This window comes from Prunus dulcis, chromosome 4 (genome assembly GCF_902201215.1).
Source record: "Prunus dulcis chromosome 4, ALMONDv2, whole genome shotgun sequence".
In the NCBI taxonomy this organism is placed as follows: Eukaryota; Viridiplantae; Streptophyta; class Magnoliopsida; order Rosales; family Rosaceae; genus Prunus; species Prunus dulcis.
Window position 1 is genome coordinate 7,706,672 of NC_047653.1, and position 18,901 is coordinate 7,725,572.

The window sequence follows — 18,901 nt, forward strand, 5'->3', positions numbered from 1 at the left end:
CACACACACACACACACACACATATATATATATATATATATATAAATATATAAGGTCAATAGTCTAGATATGTCTTGGTACGTGTACATGTGTTTAGTCTTTCACCACTTAATATACTCAACTTCTATACATATTTATTCGATAGAGAGTAACTTTAAGGACTATTAATGTCACGCAAAAACACATTAAGCACGAAAAGTGATAATTTTGCAAAACCTCAAGAACCATTTGCGATAAAAATAGAAGAACCAAAACTTAATTATTATTGTTTACCTGAGAGATTGTTGTATGCAACATCTACAATCAGACTTCATGCTTAAGAAAATTCTCCTGATAACTCGGTATTTCTCAGAGAAAGGACTATCAAGTTTTGCACATTGCAAATAGAGTAGAACCGTACCATTTGAATGATTCTCAACCAATCGTGGAACTTGTTGGTCCACATTCAACGGAATTGGACCAACAGAATAAAGAAGTGGTTTGGACCTCAAGGCGGATCTCATTGTTGCTGGACCAAAGTGGGAATGGGCCATGAAATTAATTATGACTCTAATCCAAAATCAGATTTCTTGGAAATTTCAATTGCAATGCAAGTTTTGCAGTGAGTCAGTTGTTAAACAAATTCAAATAATAGACGTTGGAAGATATTCTGTACCATGAAGTTTGACAAAGACTAGGAGACTGAAGCATATATTAAGGGATATGGTCTCGGAGAAAAGAAAGAAGAAGGAATTAATTGTAATGTTTATTTAGTCAAATAATATAGATAGAATATTTTCAGGATGTAAATTTGGTAGGGTCAAACTAGGAAGTAAGATAAAAACCTAATTACACAATATCTGTACAAAAAAAAAAAAAAAAGAAATATAATCCTAATAAACTAGGAAATAAATATCCTAATTAACCTAGGATCTCGCTAACATATTTAGCGTATATTTTATTAAATTTTATGTTGTGTCTTTGAATTTACAATGAGTCAGTCAAGTCGCATTTAAAACAAATGATTAAAACACAGACCCTGTGAAAATCGAATGTATATCGTATTAGCAATATAATAGCGGTCTAGCAATAGCAGTGGCACCTCAACTCAACGGGTGCACATTCATATATATTTACAATTCATGCCACCGTACACTTTTATATGTATTGATATTAACTGCCGTAACTGCTCCCTCAGAAAAGGTCATGGATTCGAGTCCTAGCATTCGTGTAGTGTTTGTGAATTTAATATATTATCGTCTCTCTCAATAGTGCCTGATATTATGAATTAATGAGAATTATCAAGTTTCCTACTATTAATCATCTATGCTTTTTTATGTCCTACTTCCCATTTTTTGCTAGTGAGTATTGTGTTTGTGCAAACCTACTTCACCAATTTATAAGCAAAAAAAATTCCATAACTCATGTTTCCATCCCATTATGTGTTTGAATCTCCCTTGTCCAATATCGTTTGCATAAATTTTTTTTTTTTAAAAAAAAAAAAAAAAAAAAAACTCTCATGTATTAGTACTAGTATTTCCTTCCATGATGGGTTCGTAGCAAATCTAAATTTCCCAATAGGAATATTGAAACAAAATTGAAGAACATCTTACAATTTGTCCATTTCAACTTCAAGATGCCAAAATATAAGCATATATAAGTTAAAATTTTGGGTTATATATGCTTGCGTTTAGGTGTTGTTCTTATATTCGGGATGAATTTGAGTTACTTGAGCGTTCAGCCGGAACTCCACATGTTCCTATTTCATATTGCAAGTTTGCAAGTCCAATCAGGTACAAGGAATTATATGCATTTTCTTGACTAAACTATAGTCTACTTTTTGGCTGCTTAAATTGTAATTCCATTTCGGAGAAAGTGGTTAGTTGGGCAAATGCTAGCCAATGCCAAGCTTCTCACTACTTATTATATATGGTGAGTGAGTGGTGGAAAGAAATTAACTCATGATGATATCTTTTTCTTTTCTTAATTAAACGGTTCAGCAAGGATATCATGGATGATTAATGATGTTGTCCCCAAATCCTTTTTCTTTTTATATTTTTTTAATTAAACAAGTAAATACATTGTTTAATTATAATATTTTAGTTTTTATTAATATTTTATGTTAGCGACATCCTAGCTTAATTAGCATATTTATTTTCTAGTTTATTAGGATTATATTTCTTTCCTTTTTGTATAGATATTGTGTAATTAGGTTTTTATCTTGTTTTCTAGTTTGACCCCACTAGGATTACATCCTTGTACTATAAATACCTCATTTTGGAGAATGAAATATAACTTGAAAAATATTCTACCCATATTGTTTGACTTGGCATCGGAGCCAACTTTTCTGGTGACCTGTGTGTTGTGCCCACCTGTGGACTCACCAGCACTCCCCCTCAAGTTGGGGCAAAGATATTTTGCACGTCCAACTTGACAAGCTAGTCGCAGAACACCATACTTGAGAAGCACCAATTGTAGAGAAGGTCTTTTCGTCAACGACGAGTGAAACAAGTGACAAACTAAAGCAAAGTTCGCAGTATAAAAACAAGAGCAAATCCTAAAAAATAGGGCACATAGCAGAACACAGAAATCATGTGAGCAAGACAATAGGTAAGGCAGAACACAAACCATGTGAGCAAGGCAATAGGTAAGGCAGAACACAGAAATCTATGAGCATGGTAGTAGATAAGGCATAACACAAACCCTGTGAGCATGACAGTAGGTAAGGCAGAACACAGAAACCCTATGAGCACAACAGTAGATAAGGCAGAACACAGAAACTCTATGATCACAGCAATAGGTAAGGCAATACCAATGTAAGATTCAAACCAGGGTTCAAATAAATCCCAATAAAAAGCTAGACTAAATTAAGCTTTGAATCTCATTAAGGTCATGTGAAAATCAAACCCAAAATAAACGGTCCTCAACCCATTTTGCAAGTTTGCCAGTCCAATCAGTAGATGGAGTTAAATGCATTTTCTTGATGCTGTTAATATCACCATAACGTGACAGAATACAAGGACGCAAAAGCTCCATACCACAAGACCTTTAATTATGAAAGACGGAGAAAATTTCGGCTCTCCGTTGTTGCCGGAAGGAAATTTTTTCGATCCTACCCGGCACAACAACTTGCATGCATGGTCGTTAAACCAGGTGATAAGTGTTAACAGAATATTTGTTCTAAAAATAGTGTTATTTGCTAAAAATTAATAAATAACTTCATGCAAATAAATACCAAATTTAAGTCATAAAATAACACAAATAAAAAGATAAATAAAGTTTATAAAAACTAGAATATTGTCTCACAAAATACTCCAACAATTCATTCGTGTTTCTATTGCCATATTTCCTTGTCACCGTTTCTTTGATAGAAAGGGATTGAGGTTACACAAGTTTCCATGTCTAGGTCTTCTCAACCCATTTTGCAAGTTTCCAAGTCCAATCATGCACATGTAAACTGTACTCAACCTTTCGGCTGTTCAAATTGTAATTCGATTTCGGAGAAATGGTCTCCAAATGCATGGTTGGCTATAGGGGTGGGCACGATTCGGTTTGGACCGATTTTTGCCTCAAATTAGAACCGATCCAGTACTATTCATTCGATTTGGTTTTTATAAAAAAATTTCAAAAACTGTCTGGTTCAGTTTGAACCGATTTCGGTTCGGTTTTGAGCCGGATTATAAAAATTATTTTTAATACAATTCTTAACTGAAATATTATTTTTTTACTTGAAAATTAACAAATTATTCAATTTCATATAAAAAATATAAATATTAAAGTTAGAAAAGAGAGAGATTTTGAAATTGAACTTGGATAAATATTAGTTTTTTTTTTAGTGAAATTAAAAATATAGTATTAAAAATATATATATATATATATATTGAATTTATATTTTTTTTTAATTTGACCGGTTCGGTTTGGCCGGTCTGATTTTTGAAGACATGAAACCAGATCCAGAACCAGTCCAAACTGGTCTGGTTCTGTTTTTGACCGGTTGTTGACTTTTTGGTCAATTCGGTTTTTTTCCAGTTTGGTTCGGTGCTGTTCGGCTCAAATTTCCGGTTCGCCGATTTGAGTGCCCACCCCTAGTTGGCTGGCTTCTTCCTTCTGCATGATTATATTCTTTATTTCTCCTTGACAGAGCCACAATGTTTTCTTTAATACTTATGATGCTGCTACTATATTATGCCCAAATATTCCCTTTTATTTATGCTATTTCGGCACAAATGCTATTTTGAAAAGGAGCCACTTTTTTTTATTGCAATTGCTAGCCTTCGCTTATATATACTCCTTATGTTATCAAACCGTAACTTGTTTACAAATAAGGTGCCATGCTAACATATAGTGTCACATCCTGGGATCGGTTCCGCCGTAGCATGATATTGTCCGCTTTAGGCCCCCCCTCTCTGCCCTCACGGTTTTGTCTCTGGGAGCTCACTAGCAACTTCCCAATGAGTCACCCATCCTAGGATTGCTCTAGCCCCCAACTTGCATAACTTGGGAGTTTCTACGACTCCGAAGCCAGTGAGCTCCCAAAAGGCCTCGTGCTAGATGGATGCGGGTGTGCACATATAAGGCACATCACCTTCTCTCCGTCGTTTGATGTGGGATCTTACAATCCACCCCCCTTAAAGGCCCAACGTCCTCGTCGGCACACTCGCACCACATGGCAGAGTGGCTCTGACACCAAATTGTCACATTCCGGGATCGGCTCCGCCGTAGCACGATATTGTCCGCTTTAGGCCCCCCTCTCTCTGGGGGGGGCAAAACAGAAAATTTTGAGTGGACAAAAATAAATTTAGTTCAGTGTAAGCCAACGTAATATAACCCCACTGTTTAGAAAACCATGCAAGAAATCTCATGCATCTCAAAACCATCATACTCAACCAAATTGTCACATCCTGGGATCAGCTAGGCTGTAGCACGATATTATCCGCTTTTGGCCACCCTCTCTGCCCTCACAGTTTTGTTTTTGGGAGCTCACTAGCAACTTCCCAGTGAGTCACCCATCCTGGGATTGCTCTAGCCCCCAACTCGTTTAACTTCAGAGTTCCTACGACTCCGAAGCCAGTGAGCTCCCAAAAGGCCTCGTGTTAGATGGATGAGGGGGTGCACATATAAGGCACATCACCCCCTCTCCGTTATTTGATGTAGGATCTTACATATAGCAGAACCAAAACATAATTATTATTGTTTGTCTGAGAGGTTGTTGTATTTGAAAAATGTGCAAGATTCAATATACGGCTAATCCAGGACTAATTCAAACTAATTAAGGAGCGATAACTATATAATTAGCGGGACGTGCTCCTACTAGACCCCAAGAAAGACATATATGGACTTTGTTGGTGAGCTTGTAACCAATTAGCGAATGTGGTGGGTGACCCAGGGCGGTTGCTAATAGTAGTGGTTTATTGGTGAGCTTGTGGCCAATTATAAATATATGGGCTTTTGACTGATATACCATTCAATTATAAATACGCTTATTTGATGGACATTCTTGTAGGGTCCATTTTGTCAAAAATGATTGATAGACTATTATTTTGTCAAAATAAAAAACCAAATTGGTACTTAATCCAAATTTTCCCAAGAAAAACAAACATGTGTATAGAATGCATTACACCGTTTTACTGGGTCAAATTAAAATACACTACTAAACATGATGAAACTTTCTTTGCAACCGAGCCACTTTCAAGGCAATTGCTAGTGTTATCTTATCTTTGGTGTCGTCAAAAAATTGAAAATAAGCATACCTCTATGATTTCTTCAGGAGTAATGTGCCACAAACACCCCAAAAGCCAATGATAAAGCCAAGGATCATGCTGACATAGAACCACAATGCTCCATTATCATTTCCATCTTCATTACTATGTTTTGCATTTGTAGCAGTGAAAGTGTCATCACCCAGACACTTTGGAAGAGGAACCCCACACAGTGATGGATTGTCCATATAAATGGAGGAATCACTGAGTGTTTGAAGTTGGCTGCCCAAAGGAATTCTTCCCACCAAGTTGTTATAAGACAAATTCAAGTGGGACAAAAATGTTAAGGAAGAAAGGCTTTGAGGAATATGTCCTGAAAGATGGTTGTGTGAGAGATCAAGAGTTTCGAGCATATACATACTTCCAACAATTGAGGGGATATTACTAGTCAACTGATTTCTTCACAAGTTCAAGGTACCCAATAAAGTGAGGCTACATATCTCTTGGGGGATTTCACCTTCCAAAAAATTGATGAAAGATCAATGCTCTTTACCAGCATCATAGTGGTGTTATACACGAGCTCTTGTCCTTTTAATGTCAGCATGGTTGGCTCCCGATAGTAATCGTGGAATATGTTGGAAACAGCACGAACGAGAGAAGTCAAATGATTGAAACATTTGGGAATAGTACTTGAAAATTTGTTGTGGCTGAGGTCGAGGATGTGAAGGTAGCGAAGATTGCACAATTGTCGGGGAATATGTCCAGTGAAAAAGTTGGATCGCAATCGTAGCATGTAGAACATGGATACATTTCATCTTCCTATCCATGGAGGTATGCTCTTAGATAATTTGTTGCCTCCAAGATCGATACTTTTTAAAACAGAGCAATTGTGCAAAGAATCGGGAATCTTACCCCAAAAATTGTTGTTATTGAGCTTCAATATTTCAAGTATTCTCCCATTGAAGTGGGAATATTACCAGAGAGATTGTTGTAGGCAGCATCTACAATCCGTATATGGCTCTCTGAACTCTATGCGTGAGGGAATTCTCCAAAAAAATGATTGCTCCTCAGGGAAATGATTGTCAGGTCTTGTATGTTGCAAATAGAAGGTGGAATTGTACCATTCAAATGATTCTCCGAAAGATACATTTCTTTCAATTTGGGCATTAGCTTGTCAAAATTGGACGGGAATGGCCCGTAAAATAAATTGCTTTCGAGATCAAAGTAAGATGCATTAGTGGACCAAAGTGGGACTGGGCCCTCAAATTGATTATGAGCCAAACTTATTGTATCTAAATTCAAAAATCTCACCCATTTGTTTGATGAAAACCTACCTCGAAAGTGGTTGTAAGATAAATCCAGGTTTTCAAGTTGGGAAGATAGCTTCAACAACGATTCCTCTGGTATAGAATCTGATATTCCAGTTCTATAAAGAAAGACATCTGCTAGTTCAGTCTGAGATTGAAGCCATACACCAAAACAGATCGAGGCGAATTAGCTCGGAGAGTTGTCCTAAACTTTGTGGAATGGACCCGTTCATTTGATTATCAGAGAGGTACAAATACTGCAAACTTTTTAACATTCCTAAGGAGGCCGGCAATTGGCCTTCCAACCCGCCACTAGACAAATATAGTGACTCTAATACTGGTGTATTATTTGGACAATTTGACAAACTCCCCCAAGACTTAATGTCTTTAGCTTGCATAAGTTTCCCAGGACTCTGGGAACTCCACTATCTTTTAGCCCAAACTGAGATAAATTTAGGTATTCAAGAGATTTGAGGTTTCCAAGTTCATCTAGAAAATGAGCATCGAAAGGAAGCCAGGATAAATTCAAATTTCAAACTAATAAAGGTTATTGGTAACCAGAGAATGAGCAGAACGTGCTACTACTGGACCCATAGAAAGACAGTCGTCAAAAAGAATTGCTTTCTGGGGATATGCAGGAAACGTTGTCTGTTGCAAGTGGCTCTATTCGATTTTGGGTATCCGATTATGTGCAAGAGTTTTTGTGACTTTAAATTGATTTATTTATGTAGCTCAACAGTGCAAGAGTTTTTATTTATTTATTATTCTAATCAAATTCAAACAAGGTTCAAATGAATCCCAATAAAAAAGCTAGACTAAATTAAGCTTTGAGTCTCATTAAGGTCATGTTAAAAACACCCCATCCAAAAATGATTGATGGACTATTATTTTGTCAAAACAACAAACCAAATTGGTATTTAAAAATTTCACAAGAAAAAAACGCACACATGCATTACACTGTTTTATTGGGTCAAATTATAGTACATTATTAAACATGACAAAACTTTCTTTGCATACGAGTCACTTTCACCGTAAATGCTAGTGTAATCTTATCTTTGGTGTCATTAAAAAATCGAAAATATGCATACCTCCATGATTTCTTTACAAGTAATGTACCAAAAACGCCCCAAAAGCCCACGACAAAGCCAAGTACCATGCTGACATAGAACCACGACTTATCACTTCCATCTTCATTACTTGGTTTTGCATTTGTAGCAGTAAAAGTGTCATCTTCAGGGCATTTTCTTGGAAGAGGAACCCCACACAACGATAGATTGCCCATATAAATGGACAGATCAGTGAACGTTTGAAGTTGGTTGCCCGAAGGAATTCTCCCCACCAAGTTGTTAGAAGCCAAATTCAAGTGCGCCAAGAATGTTAAAGATGCAAGGGTTTCAGGAATTTGTCCTGAAAGACGGTTGTTTGAGAGATCAAGAGTTTCGAGCCCATGCATATTTCCAACCTCTGAGGGGAACTTACCAGTCAACTGATTTCTCCACAAGTTCAGGGTACCTAATAGAATGAGGCTACCTATCTCTTCAGGGATTTCACCTTCCAAAAAATTTGATGAAAGATCTATGCTCTTGACCAACATCAGAGTGGTGTTATACACGAGTTCTTGTCCTTTTAATGTCAGCATGGTTGTCTCCAGATAGTTATTTGGGAAAATGTCCAGTAAAAAAGTTCAATCGCAATCGTAGCATGTAGAACATGGATACATTTGATCCTCCTATCCATGGAGGTATGCTCCCAAATAATTTGTTGTCTCCAAGATCGATACTTTTTAAAACAGAGCAATTGTGCAAAGAATCGGGAATCTTACTGCCAAAATTGTTGTTGTTGAGCTTCAATATTTCAAGAGAATTTAATACTCCCATTGAAGTGGGAATATTACCAAAGAGATTGTTGTAGGCAACATCTACAATCCGTATATGGCTCTCTGAACTCCATGTGTCAGGGAATTCTCCGAAAAAATGATTGCTCCTCAGGGAAATGATTGTCAGGTCTTGCATGTTGCAAATAGAAGGTGGAAAAGTTCCATTCAAATGATTCTCCGAAAGATACAATTCTTTCAATTCGGGCATCAGCTTGTCAAAATTAGAGGGGATTGGCCCAGAAAATAAATTGCTTTCGAGATCAAGGATGGTGGCATTAGTGGACCAAAGTGGGAGTGGGCCCTCAAATTGATTATGATCCAAACTTATTATTCTTAAATTTGGAAATCTCATCAATTTGTTGGATGAAAGCCTACCTCGAAATTGGTTGTAAGATAAATCCAAATGTTCAAGTTGGGAAGATAGCTTCAACAACCATTGCTCTGGTATAGAATCTGATATTCCAGTTCTACAAAGAAAGACATCTGCCAGTTCAGTCTGAGATTGAAGCCATACACCAAAACTAGGACCTACGTTGCAGTTGGTAATAACAATTTGGAGGAGCTTGAAAGGAGGAACCCAATCATAAGACACGTTGAAAACGAGGGACATGGGCTTCTCTATGTCATCTAAATCGGGGCCTATTGAAAACCTTTTCAAGTTGGTGAGATTAATGAAATGGGCTTCCGTTATATTGCCTTCCCAAGAATTCCAAAACAGATCGAGGCGAATTAGCTCGGAGAGTTGTCCTAGACTTCGTGGAATGGACCCGTTCATTTGATTATCAGAGAGGTACAAATACTGCAAACTTTTTAACATTCCTAAGGAGGCCGGCAATTGGCCTTCCAACCTGCACCTAGACAAATCTAGTGACTCTAATACTGGTGTATTATTTGGACAATTTGACAAACTCCCCCAAAACTCTTCAATCCCCCCACCACTAAAATTGTTTCCCCCCAAGACTTAATGTCTTTAGCTTGCATAAGTTTCCAAGGACCCTGGGAACTCCACTATCTTTGAGCCCTAACTGATATAAATCTAGGTATTCAAGAGATTTGAGATTTCCAAGTTCATCTGGAAAATGAGCACCGAAAGAATTGCTGTTTAGATCAAGTCTTTTGAGGCTAGTAAAATTGAAAATCCAGCTAGGAAATGAAGAAGTATTGAAATCATTAAATGAAAGATCAAGGACCGAAAGTGAGGTGAAGTTAATCCTCTGTAGAGATAGGGGATGACTTACTAATCCGCAATGAGACAAGTGTAACTCCAGTAAGGAAGGAAGCATGTTAACAATATGCAGCCAATTTGTGTTGCCATGAAGATCCACTTCATTGAGATTGAGGTATTTTAGGGAAGAGAGATGAGAAAGCCAATTCAAGTTTCTGGAATGTATTTTGGAAGAGAGAGATAAATAACAACCGGCATCAACATAGTTCAAGTTTGACAAGTTACCAAGAGAAGGGGGAATCTCTCCTGCAAACTCTGCAAATGAGATATTGAGATACCTCAGAGTTTGAAGCTTTCCAAAGAAGTTAGGAATGTGGATCTGCTCAAAATTACTGCAACTTAAGCCCAGGTAATGCAAGTGTTTCAAGCTAAGAAAAGAGGGATTTATCTTACCCCCCAAGCAAGACTTGTTATAAGCCAACTCGTCCCACTCTTCTTCAGTCGTGGAATCTAGATATGGATTGTGGAGATCCATTTGGGAAACATGACCGGTGCGGTTGTTGCATGAAATCCCTTCCCAGTTGCAGCAATCATGACCCACCCAAGAAGAAAGCCTACCAGAGGGATCAGTAAAATCTTGTTTGAAGCTCGCAAGTGCTTTCCTTTCTTCCTCAATGCATATTGATTTCGCCTTCACAGCAGTACTGGTTGCAAGTCCAATACCCAATAAGCACAACGAAAGGAGAAAATAGTGAGAAATATTGATGAGGTGATGGATTTTCATTGTTTTTGGAATCAAGTTTTCTGAATTTGATGAAGATGAGCACACAAGAAGTGGACTCGATGATGCATGCATTTATACAAGGCTGCTTGCTAGCGCGTGTAAAAATGAAACCCAAAATCAACGGTCCAGGTCCTGAATTTAAGTTATTGTGGTAAGTAGATGTAGAAGAAAAAAAGAAAAATGTAATGCCAAAGGGTTTGTATTTAGACCCTGAAACTGAATTATGCCCAAATATTCACTCTTATATTCACTCTTATTACGGTTACTATATTATGCCCAAATATTCACTCTTATTTCGACACAAACGGGTTTTAAGTTTTTTATTTCATTTTTTAATGGTAAGTGAAACATGTAGTAGAAAAATAAATCAAATGCCAAATTTCAATGGTGTTTACATCAAATGTTGTTCCACCCTAATTTTCAAACAACGTGAGATAGGAGTTTTCTAGTCTAGTCTCCATATATAACGTGACGAGTTTAAGCACATAAAAGCTCATACACTCCTAGACTAATTGGCCTATATATTAATCAAGAGTCTCACAATTTTTGGTTTTTTTTTTTTCGCATCAATTACGACCATTGTGGCCAAAGCCTACTCTCATCCAGTGGCTCCTTCCCTGGACAACGACTTACATCCATCGGCTATATACTCTTTTAGATGTGAAAATCTTGGATATTCAAATATAAGTCTTTGGTGACCGGTAGGTTTGAGAATTAATACATATGCAGCAGAGACTTTGAGGGTCTCCATAGCATCCATTAGCGAGCGGATAAGTTATTTGTTGTTTCTTTTTTCTTTCTTTTTTGGGTTTTATTTTGAATGGTCAATAGTCTATATACAAGTTTTAGTATGTGTCTTGCACCACTTATTATACTCAACTTCTATACATATGTATCCAATAGAGAGTATCCTTAAGGATCATTAATGTCATGCAAAAATATATTAAAGACGAAATGTGATAATTTCACAAATCTCAAGAACTATTTGCGATGAAAATAGAAGAACCAAAACTTAATTATTATTATTTACCTGAGAGATTCTTGTATGCAACATCTATAGTCAAATTTCATGCTTAAGGAAATTCTCCTGATAACTTGGTGCTTCTCAGAGAAAGGACTATCATGTTTTGCACGTTGCAAATAGAGTGGAATAGTACCATTCAAATGATTCTGAGCAATATACAATTCCAGTACCGTGAACCAATTAACATTGCTTTGTGCAAATACATCTTCGAAGTAGGAGAAGCCCTCGGCAATGGCCGCTGCTGAAACCTTCATTCTTGCAAACATGAGCACAGTTTTGGTGACGAACGCAAGGGCCATTGTGATTTGAAGTTTGAACATAGCTGATTAGACAAAATGATCATTAATTTTCTTAAGATACGTGTTCAGAGCAGGAATATCAGCAAAATGATGAGCTTTCAAACGTTGCCATGAGTTCTTGTTTGGTCTTGAATTTATGGCAGCCTAGTTTGTGACTTCATTTTTTAAATAGATAGATAGGGAAAGTGTTCTTAAACAGGAAAGTGGCCCAATGCAATCCTAGTCCCGCAAGGAGTTCAAAACAGGAAATTGAAATAGGATTTGATTCACTCACTCAAATTGAAATAGGAAAGTGGTACGATCGATATGCAGTATATAAAGAGGGATCAAAGCTTGTGCAAGAACACAAACTTTTTCACACATTACTCAAATTTCTTCATAGGTTTCTTGAGAGATTACAACAGATTTCAGTGAGATTCCAAGTCTTCCTGAGGCTATTCAAATTACGAATTACGTTCCTTGAAGATTTCCCTGCCAAACCTTATTTCTAAATCGAGTTTCGATGATTTCCCGAGTGTCGATTATGTCATGGTTTTGGACCGAATTTGTCAGCACTTTGTCCGAATTATATCAAATTGCTTCCTTTTTGTTCCGTAGGATTTCTTCACATGTTTTTTAGTTGAGGTCCAGCAGCAGGTTTGCTTTCAATTTTCAATGTATTCATGACTAGGACTAGATCATTATAAACTGTAACTCAGAGCTTTTGTGTTCATATTCCAGTTAATTCAATTATGGTTTACATTAAGTTTAGAAGTTCTTTTTACTAAGTTTTTTTTATAAAAAAAATATAAGCGATAGTCTAATTATTCTAAACTAATCTAATTTACAAGAGGGTGACTCGAAGGGCTCACTACCCATACCAACGGCTCTAAACCATGTATGCATTTTTTATAAAGTTTTCTAGCACATGGAACCCTTTGATGATACGATAAAACCCCAAAACTAATATGCATACATGGTTTAGATAAAGACTCTTTATTTAACTGGAATAACTAAAACACTAAAATTATTTCTTACCAAGTCTTTTAGCTCATGGAAACACTAAAATTATAATCTGCTGCAAAGGAGAGAGATTCATTATCATTCATGTTTGTTCACCACGTCACCAGCATATTTAGGTTATATTATTTCGAGGGACCAAAAGGAAAAAAAATCCATTCGAAATGACTTTGTTTCCATGCCTCTGCATTGTTATCCTCTGCTAAGTTTCTTTTTAAAAAAAATCAAGTTTTCTCTTCCATGATGCAATTGGGTTTCAATTGCAAGATGGGCATTTTATATATGTCAACTGAAAATTTAAATGTATCGGCACTACTAGAAAATCAGCAACTACCCACTGACTATATTTTTTTGGAAACTAATAATGCCACCATGCCTATTAAAAGTTTTTGGGATACAAATAAAGAAATTTTCTTTTTTTCTCCCTTATTATAAGTTTTTGGGAAAACTTATAATCACTTACAAGGAAAAGAAAAAAAAAATCAGTTACAAATTGTTACCAAGAGCAATTTATTTCATTTTTAAATGCGCAAGAAAACATAATTACCCTTCTTCCTGTTTAACATTTGTTTCCAATGCCATTCAAGTTGAGGCTTCTTGGGCAGAGCTCAAGGAGAAAGCTCCTTCAACGGAGCTGTATATTATAATGCAGTACAAATGATGCATTGGCCCAAACAAGCCGAGAGCTCATGCAAATCGAATTTCCATTATTTTCACATAGAATTATGTGACGACTAAATCTCAACGTTGATAAAAAAAGGGATTTGTATAACTACTCTTCAACCAAACTCGTAGCAACAGCAAGCTCTAAAATTGTGGTGGCACTCGGCGACCGAGACTTATGATGCTGCCACCAATGCCATGTGCTCTATGAGGTCCAAAACTCGGTTGCTGTACCAAAAATGAAAGCACAATTGGTCATACACAACCAAATAGAACCAACAAACTTTGCATTAGTGCGTGCCAAGTGCCGAATGTGTGAATATGCAAGTGTAAAAGATGGATTCTTTACCTGTATCCCCACTCATTGTCGTACCACGAAACAAGCTTAACGAAGGAAGAACTAAGTGCTAACCCAGCCTTGGCATCAAATATACTGGACCTGGAAATTGAAGGAATGATTTAAAGATAAGCCCTTCATGCATGAATAAATCAATTCAGCAAAAGATCACGCATTTTTAATCATAATTCATAAAATCATTGTTAACTGGTGAAATCGCATGGAAGAAATAATGGTTCAACCCTTACTAAGACAACTTTCCCTTCCAGAACAAAGTCAGCCTAATTTGTGTAATGAGTATAAAAGTATCTTAAATCTTTCATATCAGCCAAAAATGACAGCACATATATGCCAGTTGGCCAAAAAAATCACATAAGAAAATAACCTCCAAAGATGATAAGATGATTTTTCTTTTAATTACTCAATTTGACCTGTAAGATTCATGCTACTATTGGCTTTTATGTTGAAAAAAAGCTTGGAGAAAGAAAAAAAAAAACCTACCTTGAGTCACCAACAAAATCATTGGATACTACATCTTCTTCAGTGTAACCAAGGATGCCTCTAAGTGGCCCATCAGCAGCATACCTTCATATAAGATATCAAAGGTGACTGAGCTATCGAAAGGGGGAAACATAAAGGTATACACTATACACAACAAGCAGAATGCATACCTGATGGCTGCTTTGACATCCTCATAAGAAGAAGTCTTCTCAAGTCGACAAGTTAAGTCCACCACAGATACATTAGGAGTTGGGACACGGAAGGCCATACCAGTAAGCTTTCCATTCAGTTCTGGTAGAACTTTTCCAACAGCCTACAATTCCAGGGAACAAATCAAATATGGTACCATTAGACCCATAAAATAAATATGTAAATCAATCATGAGTAATTATCGATTTAAATAGTAAATAAAATAACTGAGAAAAGTGCCCCTAATCTATTTTCAGGAAGGTACCTTTGCAGCACCAGTTGAACTTGGGATGATATTCTGTCCAGCTCCTCGGCCCCCTCTCCAATCCTTCATCGAAGGGCCATCAACTGTCTTTTGTGTTGCTGATCAAGTAAAACTGTCAATAAGTTTACCGCATAATGTGTGATAAACAATGTGCACATGCACGTGTTCTAGAGAGAGAGAGAGAGAGAGGAAACCTGTAGTTGCATGCACAGTTGTCATCAAACCTTCAAGAATACCAAATTCCTCATGAATCACCTGCACAATAAATTTAATGAGGCAAGATATAACAAGAGGCAGTTGCTTGCTAAAAGTGCTAATGCAGGAAGAAAGCTGAAATAATAGAACTATAAAACAGACTATTTGGTCAGGATGCAATCAAACCTTGGCAAGAGGAGCAAGGCAGTTGGTAGTACAGCTTGCATTAGAAACGATGTCCATATTTGGCTTGTATGTACGCTCATTTACTCCTACCACAAACATGGGTGCATCTGCTGACGGAGCTGATATTACCACTTTCTTTGCACCACCCTGCAAAGCAAAATCAATCAAAGGTCAACTTGGTGTGACAGTAACGAGCAATGTAATGCAAGAAATTGACTCAAGGCAATTAACCTTTTTATGTAATGAAGCCTTCTCAACTGTTGTAAAAATCCCAGAAGATTCGACAACATACTCAACGCCATAATCACCCCAAGGGATCTCCGCAGGATCTCTGGATAAGGTTCAGAAATGAAATCCCAAAATACAGATACTGTTTTCAATTAAAAAACCAACTTATGGTGTTCATAATGTTCTCTACAGAACATGCTACAAAACATAAAACAGCTATTTAGATTACTATTGAAAATCACTAGGACATTACCTTTTGCTCACAACTTTAATCGTCTTCCCATTTATTTCCAAGGTGGAATCATCAACAACACTAATTGATCCGTCGAATACTCCATGCGTGGAGTCATACTTAAACATGTAAGCCTGCAGATAAAAATACAAGAAAATAAGAATAAAGGAGAACATACAAGCATTCTTGCCTGCATTAATTAACTTCAATACTGATTAGAGGACAGGAGCAGAATGAATATCCAAGAAACTAATCATCAACTTTTTAAGTTTGTTACAAACGTGAATATAACCAAAGCAAACAAAGATATCCACAATTTTAAATATTCAAGTTCAATCATGTAGATACTAAAAGTGAGATAAACAGTGCAATTTAAACCATTCACACACATTCAATGAAGTACTCACTTAATTTATGTGCAACACTTTCTACAATATGGCTCTGATCCATTAAGTACCAAAACAAAAAAAAATCGAAAATTGAATTAGAAGCAGAATGCATGCTTCCATATACCCAAACAAGGATGACAAAATCTAATCAATACCACTCTAATCTCGAAACACAAAGAACATGTAGTGCAGGTATGGCTCTGGTGGCTACGTAATTATCCCAGGATATTAGCAAATTGTAAATAAATATCATTCTTATTCCTTACCATGTACTTAGCATCAACTAAAGGATCATTGACCGCAACCACTTCTATATCATCTCTAGAGGTTGCTACTCGGAGAACCAACCTTCCAATCCGACCAAACCCTGCATGAATTCAGTACTTATATGTTGTCATCATATACCAAAAATTCATTTTCTAAAGCGAACAAGTCATCAGAAAATCATCCTTTCAAAAATACAAGCTAAGCATTAGTAAAATATAAAAAGTCAGGTATTGCTATATCGAGCAACATACAAAGAGTAAGAGCTATACGATTTTCAAGCATCCAAAAACAATGAAAGGAGCTAATGGGAAGAACAGCAGTAGTATTGAAATCATAGACAAACAAACTTAAGATTCAAAATAGAGAGTTGGGCATTGATATATCAAGCAGTACTAAGAGTAGCAGTTATACAGTTAACGAGCATCCAAAAACAATGAAAGGGGGTCATGGGAAGAATAACCGTAATACTGACATACTAGACAAACAACTTAACATTTAAGAAAACAAGCTTAAACTAAACAAAGAAAAACATCATCCATGCCCACTGACAAACAAGAGAAAGCACAACTTAAATCAACTTACCATTGATCCCAACCTTTGTCTTCCCACCACACCCTGATCCTAAACAAAACAAAAAAAATCATGAGTAAGCTTCAGAGCTATACAAATCAATGTGATGTTGAAAATTTGTTTGGTTCTTACTCTGGATTGTGGGTGGTAGCTCAGTGGCTGTGGCTTTGATAGGTTGGACACTCCTGGCGCTACATATCCTGAAAAATGGACCATATATCACAGTCAATTACAATAACAATGCCTGAAATAGCAAACCCAAAAAATTAACTAAAAACTGAGACTAGGTTGCTCAACTGTAAAGAAGACGAGCCGCTTGGGATGGAAGTGCCAAATATGCTTGATTGCACCTTTGGACGGCTCAGATTGCGACCAAATCCAACGCTTGACACCTGAATAACAGATAAAAGAGAATTAACCAAAAAAGCGAAACAAAAGTGTATTTGTTATTCATTGTTTTAGTGAGTTGTGGTATTTTGCACTCATAAAAAAACTGGAAAAAAAAAAATCAAACCTTTTTAAAGCGAAGAAAACTAAATCACCAAATAAAAGAACAAAAACTGTTCTTTACATAAAAGAAACAATTCTAGCATACAGAAAATAAACTACACGCCGAAATTTAAAGCCTTAAAATTTGCAAAAGAAACTGGTACAAATCAACAGTAATCATAAACAAAAAAACCAAAGAAACGTAAGCTTAAAAACCAAAACACAATTTATTCAAGACCTCATTTTTCATTCCTCTGTTTTCAAAACACAACCAAATACCCAAATGTTTGGAAGACTACGACACCGTTTCGAAAAAGTTGGTTGATCAACCATGGGAGCAGAGGCAAGTAAAAAACAGACCTTGAAAGAAGCGGAGGACGAGGCCGCGAGCTCAGCACGCGAGGCTTCGATCAACGGAGCTGAGGCTGTAGATCTGAGCAGAGAAGAAGCCGCCATTTTTTAGTGATTCAACGGACTCAGAGCTCTCTTTCTCTCTATCGCTCACTCTCTCTTCGTCCGAAGCAGATGGAATGGAAAACCCTAAAAACGAAAAGCTTTTATGCAGCTTTTGGAGACTACGAACAGCCCACCAGAACCAAATGCGTCTTTTGCTTTTTTTTTAATATTAAACTTTTATAGAAAAAGATCACGAAAATAAATAAAGTAGATCCTCGAAAGCCACGTCGGACCCGTGTGGGCTTTTTGGGATTTTTCTTTTTTGAGATTTTCTGGCCGGTCTACAGACGGCCGGTCCACGTTCCCGGTCCATTCTTCCTTTGTCTCCTATGCCCAGGCCCCAGCTGTTGCTTGCATTTCTCTACAATTGCAGAAAGTTAGCTGTTGGTTTTCTACTATTGGAGAAAGTTACATGAATTTTTTCTTTTCTAATATTTTGTTTTAAAGAGATTTTAATTTTATATTTACATTCTCAAGATAAAAATAAATAAAAAATTTGTTGATCCTTTAGATAAGTGTGTGCTTAATGCAACAATAATTGAAAGCGTTGTTTATACCGGTTGGTTAGGACAGTAAGTTCGTCTTTTGCAACTAAAAATGATAATAATAAAAGGTCACCAAAAAAAAAATAAATACTAAAAAAACTATTATTTTTTATTGGAGTCATTCATTCAACGCAAAAAGCAGAAAAAATAATTAGAAAAACTTTTGCATCTGGCCAAGAGTTGGGTAGGGCTCCTAGCCACCAATTAAGAATCAAGTGACAACAATCAAGAAAATAATGGCTTTTTTTTTTTGTTGG

At 36.6% G+C, this 18,901-nt stretch overlaps 4 protein-coding genes across 4 annotated transcripts; all 4 read right to left on the reverse strand.

Moving 5' to 3' along the window:
* Positions 1-5,731: 5,731 nt before the first annotated feature.
* On the reverse strand, positions 5,732-8,624 carry LOC117625231 (receptor-like protein EIX1). The gene is made up of 3 exons (XM_034356836.1): positions 8,074-8,624; positions 7,013-7,104; positions 5,732-6,051 (listed from the first exon to the last, which is right to left on the reverse strand). Exons 1-3 carry the CDS (start codon positions 8,622-8,624, stop codon positions 5,732-5,734), a joined length of 963 nt encoding a protein of 320 aa, XP_034212727.1.
* A 16-nt stretch (positions 8,625-8,640) lies between these two features.
* Positions 8,641-9,678, reverse strand: LOC117625232 (receptor-like protein EIX2). Its single transcript, XM_034356838.1, has one exon. It carries the CDS (start codon positions 9,676-9,678, stop codon positions 8,641-8,643), a length of 1,038 nt encoding a protein of 345 aa, XP_034212729.1.
* Positions 9,679-9,799: 121 nt separating this feature from the next.
* LOC117625233 (receptor-like protein EIX2) lies at positions 9,800-12,133 on the reverse strand. The gene is made up of 2 exons (XM_034356839.1): positions 11,841-12,133; positions 9,800-10,730 (listed from the first exon to the last, which is right to left on the reverse strand). Exons 1-2 carry the CDS (start codon positions 12,131-12,133, stop codon positions 9,800-9,802), a joined length of 1,224 nt encoding a protein of 407 aa, XP_034212730.1.
* A 1,589-nt stretch (positions 12,134-13,722) lies between these two features.
* Positions 13,723-18,309, reverse strand: LOC117624175 (glyceraldehyde-3-phosphate dehydrogenase GAPCP1, chloroplastic-like). Its single transcript, XM_034355316.1, has 14 exons — positions 18,004-18,309; positions 17,452-17,546; positions 17,287-17,354; positions 17,167-17,205; positions 16,584-16,684; positions 15,950-16,062; positions 15,700-15,799; positions 15,469-15,615; positions 15,282-15,342; positions 15,088-15,185; positions 14,804-14,946; positions 14,634-14,717; positions 14,145-14,234; positions 13,723-14,023 (listed from the first exon to the last, which is right to left on the reverse strand). Exons 1-14 carry the CDS (start codon positions 18,097-18,099, stop codon positions 13,972-13,974), a joined length of 1,287 nt encoding a protein of 428 aa, XP_034211207.1. The 5' UTR covers positions 18,100-18,309; the 3' UTR covers positions 13,723-13,971.
* Between the last annotated feature and the right edge of the window lie 592 nt (positions 18,310-18,901).

Excerpts from the sequence above, each read along its gene's own strand:
- LOC117625231 (XM_034356836.1), bottom strand. The coding sequence starts at position 8,624 with ATGCTGACATTAAAAGGACAAGAACTCGTGTATAACACCACTCTGATG. Across the intron at positions 7,105-8,073 it reads CTTGTAAAGAAATCATGGAG|AACTGGAATATCAGATTCTA; the intron begins GTATGCATATTT and ends CTTTCTTTATAG. Across the intron at positions 6,052-7,012 it reads ATCTTACAACCACTTTCGAG|GACATATTCCTCAAAGCCTT; the intron begins GTAGGTTTTCAT and ends ACCATCTTTCAG.
- LOC117625232 (XM_034356838.1), bottom strand. The coding sequence starts at position 9,678 with ATGTTAAAAAGTTTGCAGTATTTGTACCTCTCTGATAATCAAATGAAC.
- LOC117625233 (XM_034356839.1), bottom strand. The coding sequence starts at position 12,133 with ATGGCCCTTGCGTTCGTCACCAAAACTGTGCTCATGTTTGCAAGAATG. Across the intron at positions 10,731-11,840 it reads TGCATACAAGAATCTCTCAG|TACTGCTGTGAAGGCGAAAT; the intron begins GTAAATAATAAT and ends ACTTGCAACCAG.
- LOC117624175 (XM_034355316.1), bottom strand. The coding sequence starts at position 18,099 with ATGGCGGCTTCTTCTCTGCTCAGATCTACAGCCTCAGCTCCGTTGATC. Across the intron at positions 17,547-18,003 it reads CGTCCTCCGCTTCTTTCAAG|GTGTCAAGCGTTGGATTTGG; the intron begins GTCTGTTTTTTA and ends TCTGTTATTCAG. Across the intron at positions 14,947-15,087 it reads GTTCAACTGGTGCTGCAAAG|GCTGTTGGAAAAGTTCTACC; the intron begins GTACCTTCCTGA and ends CTGGAATTGTAG.